Source organism: Cibotium barometz, chromosome 11 (assembly GCF_041138505.1).
Source record: "Cibotium barometz isolate CiBa-2024 chromosome 11, ASM4113850v1, whole genome shotgun sequence".
Taxonomy (NCBI): domain Eukaryota; kingdom Viridiplantae; phylum Streptophyta; class Polypodiopsida; order Cyatheales; family Cibotiaceae; genus Cibotium; species Cibotium barometz.
Genome location: NC_141056.1, coordinates 35216209 through 35231844, shown reverse-complemented (window position 1 = coordinate 35231844; position 15636 = coordinate 35216209). Strand labels below are relative to the sequence as shown.

Below are 15636 nucleotides of genomic sequence, written 5' to 3'. Positions count from 1 at the left end.
ACTTTTTGAAGACTTCCCTCCAAAAGTGGCTATCAAACTTCGTATCTCTATTAGAAACTATATCTGGGGTAGGCCATATAGCTTATAAAGATGTTTGATAATCAATTTAGCTAGATTAGGAGTTTTACCTCCTTTCTATAGTAGGAATAAACTTAGCCATTTTACTCAACCTATCTACAACCACCCAAATTGAATCATATCCTCGACTCATTTTAGGTAACCCTATGATAAAATCCATGGAAATACTCTCCCATTTTCCTTTGGGAATGTCCAATGGGAAAGCATCCTACTTTGAAAATGCTCATGCTTATTGACATGGCACTTCTTGCATTTCAGCACGAACTTAGACATCCTTGAACAAACTAGGCTAATAGAATTGTCTTTTAAATAGTGCATAGGTCTTTTGTAAATAAACATTTGGCATCGAAAGTCACCAATAGATGGTACATAAACTCTACCTTTATAAAGCAATGAAACAATGTCAAATTTATGAAGGGTTCACCCTTAAGTGCACCCTCGATCTCTTTGTCTCAGTACATAACCCAAGAGACTCATCTAGTCTCTCCAGACTAGAGCTCCCTCTTCTTCTTACAAAAACCTCGGCTAATTGCTTCAGATTTGTACTCCCTTCTCACAAGGAAGGCAACGGCTACTACTAGCGTGCGTATAACAAGCCAAACCTCTGTTTTGGAAACATCGTGCTTCCTAATTCTGACCTAGTGGTAGGCTGTCAATTTTAGAAAAATAACATGCACCATTGAATGCAGGGCATTGGATACTTGTTCTTAATTGTAATCTGATTAAGAGCATGATAATCTAAGCACATACACATAGAACCATCTTTTTTTTAAACCAAAAGAATGGACGAAGTAGAACTAGGTTTTATGAAACCTTTTCTCGCATAATCAGCCAAATTGCTACTCCAACTCATGTGCTTCAGAGTTGTTAAGTCTATAAACATGCTTGCTTGTAGACTTGATACTTGGTAGAACATCAATGGAATGGTCTACCAACCTAGTGGTTGGACACCATCTGGCGAATCATCAAGAAAAACATCTTGATACTATCATAATAAAGAATTTAAAGTATCTACATATTTACCATTATTTATTGTTTCATTTTTAGCCTTGGATTTTTTCAAGTTTTGCTCACATGCAGACAAAATAGAGTTCACAAAACTGAGGTCTCCTTCAAGGCCATTTAAATTTACTATGTGTCTGTGTGTGTGTGCATGTGCACTCATGCACACACACACAGACACACACGCACGCACGCACGCATGCATGCACGCACACACGCATGCACGCACGTATGCACACGCACACACACACACCAACACACATAGTGACAAAAGATTTTGGCCTTTTGAGTTTAATGAGGCACGTTTGTGCCAAGTTGAAACAAAACAAAATGTGTGCGCGCATGGAGAGAGAGAGAGAGAGAGAGAGAGAGAGAGAGAGAGAGAGAGAGAGAGAGAGAGAGAGAGAGAGAGTACAACAATAATGATGATGATGATGGCAACAATAGTAATAGTAATAATAATAACAATAGCAATAACAATAATAGGTGATAATTTTACGTTTCTAGTGATTTTTTATATGGGTCCTTTTACTTATAACTTGATTACTAGTTCTTTGATTACATTTTTTTTGAGAAAGAAACTATTTTATCTCAGGAGATCACCTTGACCAAGAAGTGGTACTCACAACATTGGAGCTAGGAGATGTAGCAAAAGTGAGCAAAGGTGTTGGGGAGGAAAAATGAGTGGTGTTGGCCATGATGCTCGTGATATACTTGGAGCTCAAACATTAGTAAGCAGAGGTGTTAAATATTCAGAGGAATCTCATAAAACTTTAGGAGACATCAAAATTAATATTATCAAAAGGAAACTTTACCTCAACTAGGTGACAATGTGCCAATGCTAAAATGATTTGAGTAAACCAATTATACCATTACACCTCCCTTATGATTGGCTCATTTCCTAGGATCAATCATACCATTACACATCTCTTATGTTTGGCCCATGATATAAAAATGCCATTGCATTAAGGTGGATTTAATTAATGCATATGAGGCAAGCAAAAAAACCACCGTTCAATAGTTTATCTCTTCCTTCGTATGTTTTAAGTTCTCCTTCAAGGCCAGATGACATAGTTTATAGTCGGAATCGCTCACGTATGCCATAGCTCCAGGTAATTCTCCATTACGCCATTAAACAACGCCTTAATATTTCGCTGTACGTACCGAATTTTTAAAGCTTTCTTCTTGGTTTCAAAACCAATGAGAATGGGCAAGGGTTTACATACACCAAGTAAATACACAAAGTAATGAAGATACCCATGCTGTCCTCTGTAGAGCTCCTTTTATTCCCAATGACTGACCCTCATGTATGCATGGCCTCATAGAGCATTTGCACATGCCCTCATTTGCCATTTGTATACAAGTTGTATGAGGCATGTATGCCTGTCATATAAGAACAAGGGTATTTGATTGCTGGCCTCATAACTAACCCTCATGTTTACTTTCCCTCATCTACCATATATATGGTACATGTCATACGAGGGCATGTATACATGTCAGATAAGAGCAAGGGTACATGACTGTTGGCCCTCTTTAGTTTCAAACGACTAACCCTTGTGTACTTTCATTTACAACATGGCATGCACAGCCCTCATTTAACATATGCAGATATGTTATATGAGGGCATGCATATACGTGATATAAGGGCAAGGGTATATGACGACTACCTTCATGTAGGCATCCCCTTATTTAGCATGTATGCATGCCCTCATATAGCATGTGCAGATAACATGTACCCTTGCCCTCGTGGGACATGTTTACGTATCCCCTCGGCTAACACACATATCTTGCACTTGTATTATATATATGCATGCCCTGACACAACATGTGCACATTTGGTATGCTCATCATGGTTTAATGGCTTGGTGTGATATCCTTAAGATGATCAGCCATAGACTGTCAAAGGAGACAGAGCTTCACGTAGGGCAGCAGATTGTGGACACAGTGTCATGAAGAGCTCTTTAAAGCCATGTGGATGGACACAGAGCTTATAACTTACACAATTGGCTAACTACGAAGAAGTCGTGTAGCTGGGTGAGACCAACCTAGCACAGTAGAAAGCTATTGCCAAAGCTTAGTGTTGTGAGTCTCAGTTTGAAGAAAGATGGGTAGGACTTTATTGAAATACACCACAAGGTGACAGGACGGATATGAGCACAATGGATGGATTGTAGGCTGTAGAAGTATTGTCTGAGAAGAGGAATCAATGCTGGAGAATCATCCCCTAACTAAGATTAACAGATGAGGCTCTAATCTACACTTCATTTTATAGAGTCTGGGTACACTGTAGGCATACCTGCTCTGAAAGACGTTAAATTGCTTCGCAGAGTCTATGAAACTTAGGTAGTACATAGAAGATTTGAAGCTATATTGGAAGAGGAGATGTGTGCGGTAGGGCCTCCTATTTTTCAAAGCATTTGGTCCCAAAAAGCTTATGGGGAGGGGACTAGGGACAAGGTCTTTACAGACATGGATGCTGGTTGGACCAGGTCTGAGCAGTTTTTGCGGGCCATTTGGGCAGGCAGGTCTGTAGAGGCAATCTCGGCGAGAGTGCTCACATCTGGGCCTCTTTTTGACAGTCAGCCTGCAAAGGTTTATTTGGGACCCTATAAATAAGAGCCCTAGAGGCTAGCATATTTTTGTTGAGCTTCAAGCTTTTGCCTGCTTAGCCTCTCCGCAGTTTATAAGCATCAGCAAGTAATAATCAGCAAAATGATCTCCAGCCTTAGACATGGGTTCATCTCCAACCTCATCAGGACTTAGGTGCTATTTTTGGCTGCTATTCCTGTTATCAGAGGATGAGCAGCAGGACACACAGCAAGTTGTGCGCTCTGAGAAGTGTTCATGTTCTTGTGAGAGTCTCACAGGGATGCCATTCCAATCGACATGAGTGACAATGCTTCTGCTCTAGCAAGCATTGCCGGTAAGATCGACTCTTGAAGTAGCATAGGAGGTGTTGGTCCTCTCCTTATATTTCTTCCTCTTCCAGTTCCTCTAAATTTTCCGCGTTGTCTTATTCCATTCAAAAACCAATTGCGTGTCCACTCTTTAGTATTCCAGGTTGGATAAAGCAAGCCTCAGCCCTGGATCAGCAGTTTGCAGCCATACCACAGCAGCTTCCAGCCCTGAACATCTTTATGGCAGTGGTTAGGTCATTAGCACATAATAGAAGTTAATGCACAACATTCATGTGTCCAGATCAAGTCTAGATCTGAACTATCATCGTAAATATTTAGAATTATTCAGTCAATTAAAGCATATTAGGTTGAAATGCAAGTTTGAACCTCTTCTATTTGTGTTTTGAGTTTGTGCACTTTATAAGCGTGAACTGCAGCATTAATCAAGCACCCTTTCACTTATCATGTAACATTGGTATCAGAGCATAGGTCTTTTTTGGGGTGTCATGCAGGTTCTATATGCATAGGTTGCTAGGGAGAGTCTAGGCAAAGTCTAGGTGTAGGCAGGAGGCAACAATATCTGTGTTTTTCTTCATGACAGGCATGGATGGAGGATCAATTTTTTTTGCAAGTACAAGTCAAAGACTAGGGAGAAGATGTTCAAGACTCATATCTCTTGGATTCACAAGTCTGAAAAGCAAGGCTTCAATGACACTTTGGAAGTGTTGGGACTCAGGAGAGCAAGCTGGCAGAATGTCAAAGAGAGATCCAATGCCAATAAGCAGTTCTGGCAAACGCAGGCAAGCTTGACATGGGCATCACAGAGGAGAGTCAACAGTTTACCAGGGTTCGAAACTTAGTAGGAGGGGGTTTCTAAGAGTTTGGATGAGAAACGACCAAGAAGTTGCATAATTGTCGTCAGTTCCTACAAAGTGGATGCAAGTATCGGGAACGAGTCGCTGAAGGGGGTGTGGTGTAATTATCTTATGTTCTTACAAAGTCGGCACACAAGTATCGGAACAAGTCACCAAAGGGTGTGTAACCCATCGGATGTCTTGAGTTCAAATCCCCGCAGGGCCCTTGTTGGTGTTGTGGCAGCTTTGCGACCACAAGTTATAATGTCTTCGTGCTTGGAAGACTAAGCTGCCTTTGGGAGAGGGGGGGGCAGTGTGCCCAATTGCGTCTAAAGAAGGATATTCGAGGACCAGCGGAACCCAAAGTTGATGGCAACACCAATTGTCTAGAGTCATCCGAGTTCATCCTCCACGTTCACTCTAGCAGAGGATGAGGTGGGTCCAATAGTATTTCCCATGTGTCCGGTGGAGTCAGCATTTGCAGAAGAGCTAGAATATGTGGAGTATTGCTAATAGGTCGACCATGGGCGGGGATTTGTATTCTGTTAGTCAACATTTTGGAAGTTGGAGCCGCATGTTCAAGCTATATCAACGGGATTTCCATGAGTATTGTGATGATTGGTATATCGCGTCCTTTGACATCACGCAATTGCAATTCCTATGTTACATGCGGAGAAGCTTTGTGTCTTCTTTCAGCCCTAAGCACCTTTCATAGGAACATCCTGATGCAAACGCAAATAGATAAGAGAGAGAGATGGTTGTGTATTCAGTATATTCATATGATACAAAAAGATGTATGTCTGTACAAATTCTGTGGCCTTTGGCCTGCCCAAAAGGGTGACTAATGACCTTCTAACTCCTATCTATGACTTGCCTCCATACGGGAGAGAGATGAATTACAAGGAATCTTGGTCTTGCCTTCTATAGGCACATGGAAGCATAATCAACTGGCTGACCTGCTGTCGGCGAGCTCCATGGACAACAAATAATATATATATGTTGCCAACTTCATCTTGGAGCTGCTGTCCACCATGCCGACTTTAGACTTGTCCATCTGGGCTTCAATCGGGCTTGCTAGAACCCTAATCCTAATGTCTATCTGCTGCAAATCAGGGATCAGCCTTGGATAATCAGCCATGTCCATGTGTGCACGACATCCGTTCCTGCTAAACTTGATGACGGGATTCCAACCTTTGACCTTGGATGATTGACATCATCCCTTTGTCTCCACATGGACTCCCAAACTTGCCATCCTTCCCTTCCTAGCAACCTTTTCACTGAAAACCTTGCTGTGTCTCTGTTTCCACTCTAAATCTGATGTAGAGGCATGTGCATTTGTTCCACTTTGTTCCCTTGCCTTCTTGCCCTATCCCTGAACACAAACATGAATCCTTGTGTTCCACTTTGTCCCCTTGCCTTCTTGCCCTATCCCTAATCACAAACATGAATCCTTCTTCTTGAAATTGATCATGGCACCCTTGGCTGCACCCCTTGGATGATCATCATCCCTTGAAGTTGCTCCGTAAAAGCCTTCCTTGGCTGTCCCAAACGGCTATGACTCATGAAACCCTTCCCTTGTGTTTGCGTAACACCAACCAGCTTCTGGGGGTCTTGATACATGCTGACTTACTCTCTTTTGTTGGAAATTATTTCATCCCCAGATGGACTTTCCCATGCACATTCATGCTTGTATCTGGCTCCATATGAAGCCCTGCATATGCGTCCAGGCACTACATATTTTTTTTGCCTATTTTTAGGCCTCATTTTAGCATTTTTATGCATTGTCGGCTAGTCCTTTGATTTTCTACTGGCCGACCAGCTCCTCTTCCACCTATATAAAGGTGGCTAGGCTTAGCCTCATTCTCATCTCTTTTCAGCTTCTGCATTGATAGGCAGCACCTATGGGTGCTACTCCACGTCATGTACAACGTTTTCTGGTGATAGTCAGTAGTGATCTTCTTTTCTCTTTTTATGCTTGTTGTCCATACACAGTGTTTTACAGTTCTTGCAGCATTTCTTCGTGGGTATCATTGCATAGTACCCATTCTTTCATGGTATCAGAGTAGGAAACATCTATAGGGACTTGCGTTTCTTGTCCCACGCTTCTGTTGACTGTTCACAGCATATAGGAGCTGTTCACTTGCTGTGTTTTTCATCAGTAACCTGCATTTTTTCCTGTGGAGCTACGTTTTTACTCGGGACTCCATGCTGTTGTTGACTGTTTACAGCATATAGGAGCTGTTCACTTGCTGTGTTTTTCATCAGTAACCTGCATTTTTTCGTGTGGAGCTGCGTTTCTACTCGGGACTGCCTCAAGTGCTGTGTTTTCTTCCTATAGAGTTGCTTTACAACCTTTACCATTGAACAGTCATTCTATTCTCTTCTCTTTCTGGTCCCTCCCACCCACTCTCTCTTCTAGTCTTTCTAAAGGAGGTTTGGGCTCTTGGAGGTGATGGCTTCTGGAGACCACCATTCTCCCCTCTTGGGGATTCTCTTCTCTTCCCCTACTCACAGTACACGGGTGTCCTCTTCACAGATACCTATTCCCTCTACCCAAGTCAGTGCCCTGTCCACAAAAGTGGATTATATACAGGAGTTTCTGACAAAGACCTTATCGGTTCCTCTAATCCCTTTGGATGAGTATCTTCCTTCTCGTGCTGTTACATGCTGATGCTATTATTGCAGACTTTCTCTCCTCTCTTTCAGAGGAGGATAGTGGTTCTTCTATAGAGCAGATGGATGATTTTGTTGAGATATCCTTACATATTCTGGAGCTTCCTACTTTGGTGGCTGATTTCGTCGTTGTTGGGGTTCCACGGCTGGAAGTAGAGGAAGGGGAGCTACCGTCCATCCGAAAGGACCAGGAGGCTCAGACACAGATGTGGGATCGTGTTAACGCCAGGATCCATTTGTTTATCTTTCTCAACTGCATACCGCAGGTAATCAATCATGTAAAGCATATGATGCTGGCCAGAGGTATATGGCAACATATGGCCTCTCTTTACAACAGGGTATCGCCCATGAAAAGGATTTCCTTGGAAGTATAGATGCGGGTTATGAGCCCTGCAAAGTCGTCGACGATGCGGGAGCATATTAACAAGCTGCAGGCTCTTCAGCAGGAAGTTCTTCAGGCTGGGAAGGAGATATCGTCAGAGGACCTGGCCATAACGTTGCTGTCGCACTTGCCCTCTCAGTACTCAGCATTTTACTCGTCTTTGATTACCAGTGGCAGGCTCAGCACCATCACGTGGGAGGAGCTTGTGCCCATGGTCTTGGACCAGGAGGAACGATTCACGAACAATCACGACCCTGTGTTTTTCTCTGGACAGTATGCAGGTGTGCACGGGGACATGGTGGACAATGTGAATGGCATCAAATTTGAGTTAAAAAGGAAGCCCATGTGTGGACAACCCCAAGTGTGAAGGGGGCAAAGATACTTTAATTTAAAAAGGTTTTATAACCTTTGGTGGGCAAAAAATTAAAGTTTTAAAGGTTTTAAAACCTTGGGAGGCCCCTAAGCAATTTATAGAGGCTACTCCACTTTTGGAGGCCCACGATTCTCTTCTCCCTCTCTCTAGCTTTTTGGGAAGCGTGCTAGTTCTCTTGCGTGGATGCAAAGGGAAGTGCAGTCGACTGATGGAGAAGGTGTGGCTACTGTAAGTTTTTAAAGAACAGGCCGTACAGCCCTGTACGGACAGCAGGTACAGTGTACGGTGGCTGCAGGTACAGGCGGCGTTGGTTCAGGTGGCTGCAGCAGTTCTTACGCTTTTTGTCTCTCCTGTGAATAGGTGGCTGGCTGGACTGCATAGAAGTGTAGCTTTGGACTGCACGTGGGCAGGACTGTTGGGCTGCAGGACAGGAGGTGGGCTGGATTGGTAGCACACGTGCCCTCTCTATGTGGCGACTGTTGGGTTGCAGAACAGAAGGTGGGCTGGACTGCAGGCGCAGAGGGCTGAAACTCATGCCCTTTTGCACAAGAGTCAGGCTGCGATTTACAGGTTGGTTTCTCTAGACACACAGGCAGCCAGGTGTGCTTTTTGAAGGACGCCGTGTTTTTGCAGAAAGGAAGGGCTGGTTTTTCATGAACATAGACATCATGTCGATGGCGTTCAACTGATGGAACTTTCAGCTTCTCTTTGCTTTGGGTTCGGGATTGTCTTGAGATCAGTTTGAGGACTGTTTATGGGCTGTTTTTGTTTGGCTGCAAATTCAGCTTTGTACTTGGGTTATTGGCTGCAAGTACAGGTCACTTGGTTATGTTTATTGGCATGGGAGTGAAGCAAGCTCGCATGGCTGCGTGCTCATGGGGAAGATTGTTTTCTTCCTCCTAAGGAAACAGGTAACTTGATGTATGCCGTTATTAGCACTGTTGTTGAATGGTGCCATGAATGGTTCTGTATGGAAACAAGACAGAAGTTTCAAAGGGAAACAGGCCTAAGGGTTTCATGTGGAAACAGGTCGTAGGTTTCTCGAGGAAACATGTTTTTGGGTTTCTCCAGGAGATAGGTCACGTGCAAGCAGAAGGTATAGGAATGGACACATGTTTGGTACAGCCTTGCTACTGATTGGACAGGGGACAAGGAATCCATGATAGAGATGGATAGTACCCTTGGAAGGTAGAGAGGGTTGGTACAGGTGTGTCGACTGTATGGTATGCTGTGCTGTGATACAAGTTCTCTTTTGAGAGACAGTTTGGGAGTGTGTGTTGTGATGTAGAAGCACTGGATGTGTCAGGGTGTGATGCTGTTCATAGTGTGAGAGGCTATGGATGGTTGTGGCAGCCTTGATCATGGGAGAAAGCTTCTGTATGCAGACTCAATGTGAGAGAGTCTTTTGATGTGAAAAATAGCTGGATTTGTTTGTGGATGCCGAGTGGACAAGAAGCCATGATGCAGGTTCTTTGCAGGCTTTAGGAGTTCTACTATGATGGCTGAGTTTCCAGTTTTATTGTAATCAAAGCTCTTATAATCAATTAAAGAAATACCACAAGGGGCGCCACTGCGTTTTGGGGCCAATTTGTGTGCGTGTACTGTTTGCAGGAGCACTCTAGCTCCCTGTGTTTGTTTTCCTTTTCGAGGTCCTCAATGGCGTTGAAGTGTTTTATGTGCGAGTGTTTGTTTCACCGCCCGTCAGGCCGGTTTCACGAACCCTCCTCAGGGTGGAGGTTCGGAGGCCTTAACTGGCCAACGGTCGAAAGGCCGTAACACGGGCAAAAGGAAAGGCTTCGTCGGAGAAGTCTTCTGAGAAGAAGTCCGTTACTGACCTCGAGAAACTAAAGACAGAGAGGACCTGTAATGATTGTGGCGAGAAAGGCCACTATTGGAGGCAGTGTCCCAAGCGGAAGACCGAGAAGGGTGAAGATTCCTCAGCAGCAATCATGAAGACTCCGGCTTTTGTGCACTTGGAGGTGGTGGACACCGTTGTTTCATTTTCTTCAGGCAGGGAGGAGATTGGAGGACTCTCCGCGACGGATACTCGGGAGTGGATTCTAGACAGTGGTGCTTCAAGGCACATGACTCCTTCCCGCTCTGGTTTACAGGATCTCTGCAGGTTTTTTGGTCACATTCTTACTGGGGATACATCCACTATCCTAGTTCACAGTGAGGGTAGGATGGAGATAGTTCCCAATGGCAGAGGGGGGAAGCATTCCTCCCAGGTGTTGTATGTTCCGGCACTTGGTTTTCATCTGTTGTCAGTGCATCAAGTTTGCAAGACTGGTGTACGGGTGGAGTTTGATGCGCATTTTGTTGCTCTCCGGGACAAAGCAACAGGCCAAGTGGTTTGGGAAGGCGGAGTGGAGAATGGAGTTTACAAGCTTTCAGCACTCTCTCTCCCAGGTCCTCAGGTTTGTGATGAGTGGTAGTCTGGTAATGGGATATGCTGCAGGTGCAGGCTTTCCGGGACCAGATGGTGGATAGCTTGCCAGTTGATGGCAGCAGTTGGCAGGAACTCTCCAGTACTGATGTTGGTAGTTCTTGTGTTCGTCAGTCAGAGGAAACTGAACAGGTAACTTATGCTCTGATGTCTCGTAGTATTCGGGAGAAAGAACCTCCTGTAGATGAGGATGTTCTTTCCACGGGGACCTTTCGGAAAGCCGAGTAGGTGGTAGTTGATTACTTGTAGAAGAAGGTGGTTTCTCCAGGCTTTGTGGTTCCGGATTCAGAGGGGGTGGTTGACAGGTTTCAGAAGGCCTTGCGTGGTCTTCAGCAGGTTTCCAGGACTTGGTTTTGCACCGTAACAGGTGTTGATCCTTGTGATCAGTGTGATGCCTCTTTGACTCAGAAGCAGAATGGTTCATTGATCTAGTTGATGGACACCAGATTGGACGGGAGCTTCCTGATGAGGCAGTTGAGCTCATGGTTTTGCGGATGACTCTTTGGGAGGCAGGATTGCGTTTCCTGTGGTTATTGCGGCATGCGAAGGATCATGGACTCTTGTACATAGGAGGGGGATTGATTGATGGAGTCCGACTCCACGGTTGGAGTGACTCAGTTTGGGGAGGAGATCCGGACACGAGGAGATCTACTTCCGGCCCAGGAGCAGTTTTACGGAGCAGTAAGAGGCAGTCATCTTTTGCCTTGTCGCGGACATAGGCAGAGTACCGGGCTGCTTGTGAGGTGGTGAGGATGCAGAGGTTGCATTGCAGGTTTGGGCTTCCACTGGTGGAACCCATGGTCGTCCAGAGGCACTTTGTTCGTGAACAGATCGTTGCTGATGACATCTTGCTAGAGTTCTGTTCGACGGAGGACAGTACAGTGGACCTCTTCACGAAGTCGCTATCTCAGGATTTGCTCAGGCGGCACCCCAGCTCCCTGTGGTTGGTTTCACAGCCAGGAGCTGAGAGGGGGTGTTAGAAGTCATCTCCTGTCTATTTTTATACACCAGGGCCTTTGTTGTGGGTGTGCCCGCCCTTATGAGGTGTTTTATCATTTTTCCTCACTCCCCGCATTTTTCCCCTATTTTTCCCATTTTTCCGTGGTGTGGATGGATGCCAGATGTTGGCAGGAGTCTCTGGTGGCTGGATGACTGCCCATTCAGCAGTCGTGTGGCTGGCCGATTGCCTAATCAGTAGTCGTGGAGTTTTCTCTGCTGGCCGACTGCTTCATGCAGTCGTGGAGAGCCACTAGCGCTGGCCAACTGCATGCATGGGGCATATAAATAGGCCCCATGCTCCCCACCACTTTTGTATCATACTCGGGATCTTCTTGTGTATATAGAGCAGAGTTACACGCCTCTATCTCTCTCTCTCTTGAGCTGTGATTTTCTGCACTGCGTTTTTGCTCGTGTTCCCAGATCTGGTCATCATCTCCGCTGCGTATTCTGACATCTCTCTCTAGATTGATCATGGTGTTTCGTCTTTGATATCTTCTCGATCTTCTCGTGGCTTCTTCCGGAGAACTTCTTGGTATTCCGATGTACCATATCTTCGAGAGCTTTGTGCCTTTTATGAGGAGGGTGATCCTTCAGACTCTTTGGAGGGTTTTTTGTAGTGTGCCGGAGTTGGTGGTCCATCCATTTGGTGCTAAAGAGTAGGTGTTGGAAATTATTTCATCCCCAGATGGACTTTCCCATGCATATTCATGCTTGTATCTGGCTCCATATGAAGCCCTGCATATGCATCGAGGCACTACATATTTTTTTGCCTATTTTTAGGCCTCATTTTAGCATTTTTATTCATTGTCGGCGAGTCCTCTAATTTTCTATTGGCCGCCAGCTCCTCTCCCACCTATATAAAGATGGCTAGGCTTAGCTTCATTCTCATCTCTCTTTTTAGCTTCTGCAGTGATAAGCAACACCTACGGGACCTCCTTCGTGCTGCTCCACGTCCTGTACAACCTTTTCTGGTGATATTCAGTAGTGATCTTCTTTTCTCTTTTTATGCTTGCTGTCCATTTCTTTGTGGGTATCATTGCATAGTACCCATTCTTTCATCTTTGGACCTATGCACTCTTTCCAGGACACTTTCAACACTTCACATTGCTGAGCCTGATGCTGATACAATGTTGCATGGTCACTACACCATCATAAGATCAAGACACAGGCAATGGTTTCATCCATGCGCTCTGAGTAAGGGTGGGTTGGACACGAGCAGCAACAAAATCACAGAATCAGCTTGAAGCTCTAATTCATGTGCTACATGCATGGAAGCTCTGTGTCTTCTTCAGCCCTAAGCACCTTTCATAGGAATATCCTGATGAACGCAAATTGGCCCTTTTTGGTCCCTTCACACTAGGTGCCTATGGGCTGGTCATAGAATGATACATTTGTCTGAGACTTGAACAAGGACTTGACACCTAACCTAGCATTCCCAACCACCTGACCATGGGTCTAACTTGTACAACATTACATCTTGGAAAGAGGGCTACATGGACTTGTGCCACGGGCACGACAAGACTAAACCCTAATGACCTAGATGGCACTTGGCGACTTGTCCCTCGGACTAGGGTTCACAACATGCTCTTGGCCCATCAGAAAAGGTATCCTCTACTCTAGATGAAGGAGAATTTCCCTTGGACTAGGGCTCACAACATGCTTGCTCTTGGCCCATTCGCGAAGGTATCCTTTGTCATAGATGAAGGAGAATGTCCATGTATCACCCTAGGAGAGATGGTGCACGTGACAAGAAGGGTCTATTCAAGATCAATGCGAAGTTATGCATTGCAAGCTGCATTTTGTATTACCATTAGAGCAATTTTGTGGAGCATCATGGGCTAGAGTTTATGCTTCACAAGCTGGAGTTGGTGGATGATGGAAATATTTAGGGAGTCGGAACTTGTAGCTTTTCATCAAGTTCAAGCAAGGATCTCCATGGAACGCGCGTATTTTCATAAGTTCAAACTTCAAAGGAAGAACTCCAAGCACACATTGCATCAGACAACTCGGGGGAGCAGTCTAAGGAGGTTTTTTCTTAAGAACAAGAGGTGCGTGTGCATTATTATGCATATTGGTCTGTTTAGCACTTTTAAGGTTTGAACCACTGCTGGAAGTACTTTTGTTGTTAATCCCAAGTAGATTTGCCTAGGCTTATTTTCTGTTTTGGTGATCATAAACATGTGGTACACTTTTTTTTTCTATTTTATTATGACAGACTGGCGTGCTTTTGTAGTTGCAAGAAGCATAGAGCGTCCGTGATGGCCTTTACATGCAGTACAGCTCTCAACCACACACAGGTATTATGTGCTTTGTAAATCAATTTCCTTTTTGGGCTTGTCGCACCGCATCTAAAGGTCCCTTAATTGACGAAATCTCAAGTGTTGGTTTTTTTAAGTATTCCATTTAGCTTCAACAAGAGATCAATGGTAGTTTGACCATATATGCTTGAGGTTATCGTACCAGTAGCCTCACTAATGGCTCTCTAGATATCTTAAGAAAGCATTTCCTGCATTTGTATTTGTTGTTGGCATGTTGCATGTATGATAACACTCCTTGTGCTCGGTTATGAACTTGTTTTGTGCAGATACATGGGCATCATGGCTTTCTGAGCAGAGATGTACAAGCTCTTTCTCCAGTCCGAGAACAGCAAATTCAGTCTGGTTTTCATGCTTTTGGACCGCTCCTCAAAAAAGGAATAAAGCCGAAACGAAGGCAAAGGATTGTGCTTCGTGCTACTGTTGGCAAAGATGTTGAAGACACAAGCACAGAATTAAGCGAAAAAGAAGATGATTCAAAGAAGGGCGCCCAAGCTAGTGGTCCAGACTCTCCATCTGTTTCTTCTCGGAGTCCTTTTGTAGGTGCCAAAATCTCTTCCCGTATAGCTGCCAAATCAGCAGGCAATACTACTATCAGAAACACGACATCAACCGTGACACCAGTCACTTCCCCGAGCTCCAAAACACCAAGCTATCAAGGCATTTCCACTCCCAGATCACCTCTATCAGGAGGAGCAGAGAAGCTCAAAGGTGCTAAGCCAAGTGTTTTTCTCAACTCAAAAGCGGGTCTCAAAGAGCTTGGTCCCAAGAATTTGCTGAATGCTCTACGCCAATCTGATCTTGACAGTGGCAAGACCACAAAATTCGGCCAGCCTATTGTTCCTACAAATCTTTTTGATGAGCCCAAAAAGCTGACCCCGGAGGAGAAGAAGTTTGACTTCACCTTGAATGCTGGCCAGTTAGTACTCATCTTTTCATTTCTAACAATCATCAGCATCATGCTTGGTACTGCTTTCCTGGTTTGGAAGGTAGGAGGGATCCATTACAACGAGTATTAATACACTAATCTTCCATCTGACGTTAAAGCTGGAGGGGCGTTGGTTCACTATTTTCAGGGAGCTTGTTTGTACTAAAAGCATTCTTTAGTATCATAGAACACTAAACAAGAAAATCTTCAAGGTGCAGTCATTCATGTATACAAGGGTATGAACTTGCAGACATGCATGCACGGAGAGTGGGCTAGTTTGGTATGTTGCAGAGTTCCTCAGTGTGTGGTCATGGGGTTTGTCAGGGGCATGTTGATTTTTGTTCTAAATACCTTGATAGTTATTGGTATACGATATTCTTGCTCAATGGCTATCAGGACTGTGTGCTTCTTGCTTTGATTCAAGCATTTGTATTTTCGATGCATTTGATATGCACAAGGATGTCCTTAGTGGACTAGCTTATTATGACGTGAAGATTTGTGTGGGATGCATAATCAATGCAGGAGGCATTTTGTTACAGATCAACCTCATCCCTCTTTTGTGGGGGCCAAATTTATATTTTTATGGTGCAAGAGCATGAACTCAATGATGCATCGTGTGCCAAAATTGGGGAGCTACTTCCAGGAGGCCACAGCTTTTAGAGCAAAGCCCTTGGATCTAGAGGGGCACT

At 44.5% G+C, this 15636-nt stretch overlaps 1 protein-coding gene across 1 annotated transcript; it reads left to right on the top strand.

Moving 5' to 3' along the window:
* The first annotated feature begins 2062 nt into the window (after positions 1–2062).
* LOC147634116 (uncharacterized) lies at positions 2063–15425 on the top strand. Its single transcript, XM_086805229.1, has 3 exons — positions 2063–2192; positions 13938–14001; positions 14289–15425. Exons 2-3 carry the CDS (start codon positions 13963–13965, stop codon positions 15036–15038), a joined length of 789 nt encoding a protein of 262 aa, XP_086661355.1. The 5' UTR covers positions 2063–2192; positions 13938–13962; the 3' UTR covers positions 15039–15425.
* Positions 15426–15636: the final 211 nt, after the last annotated feature.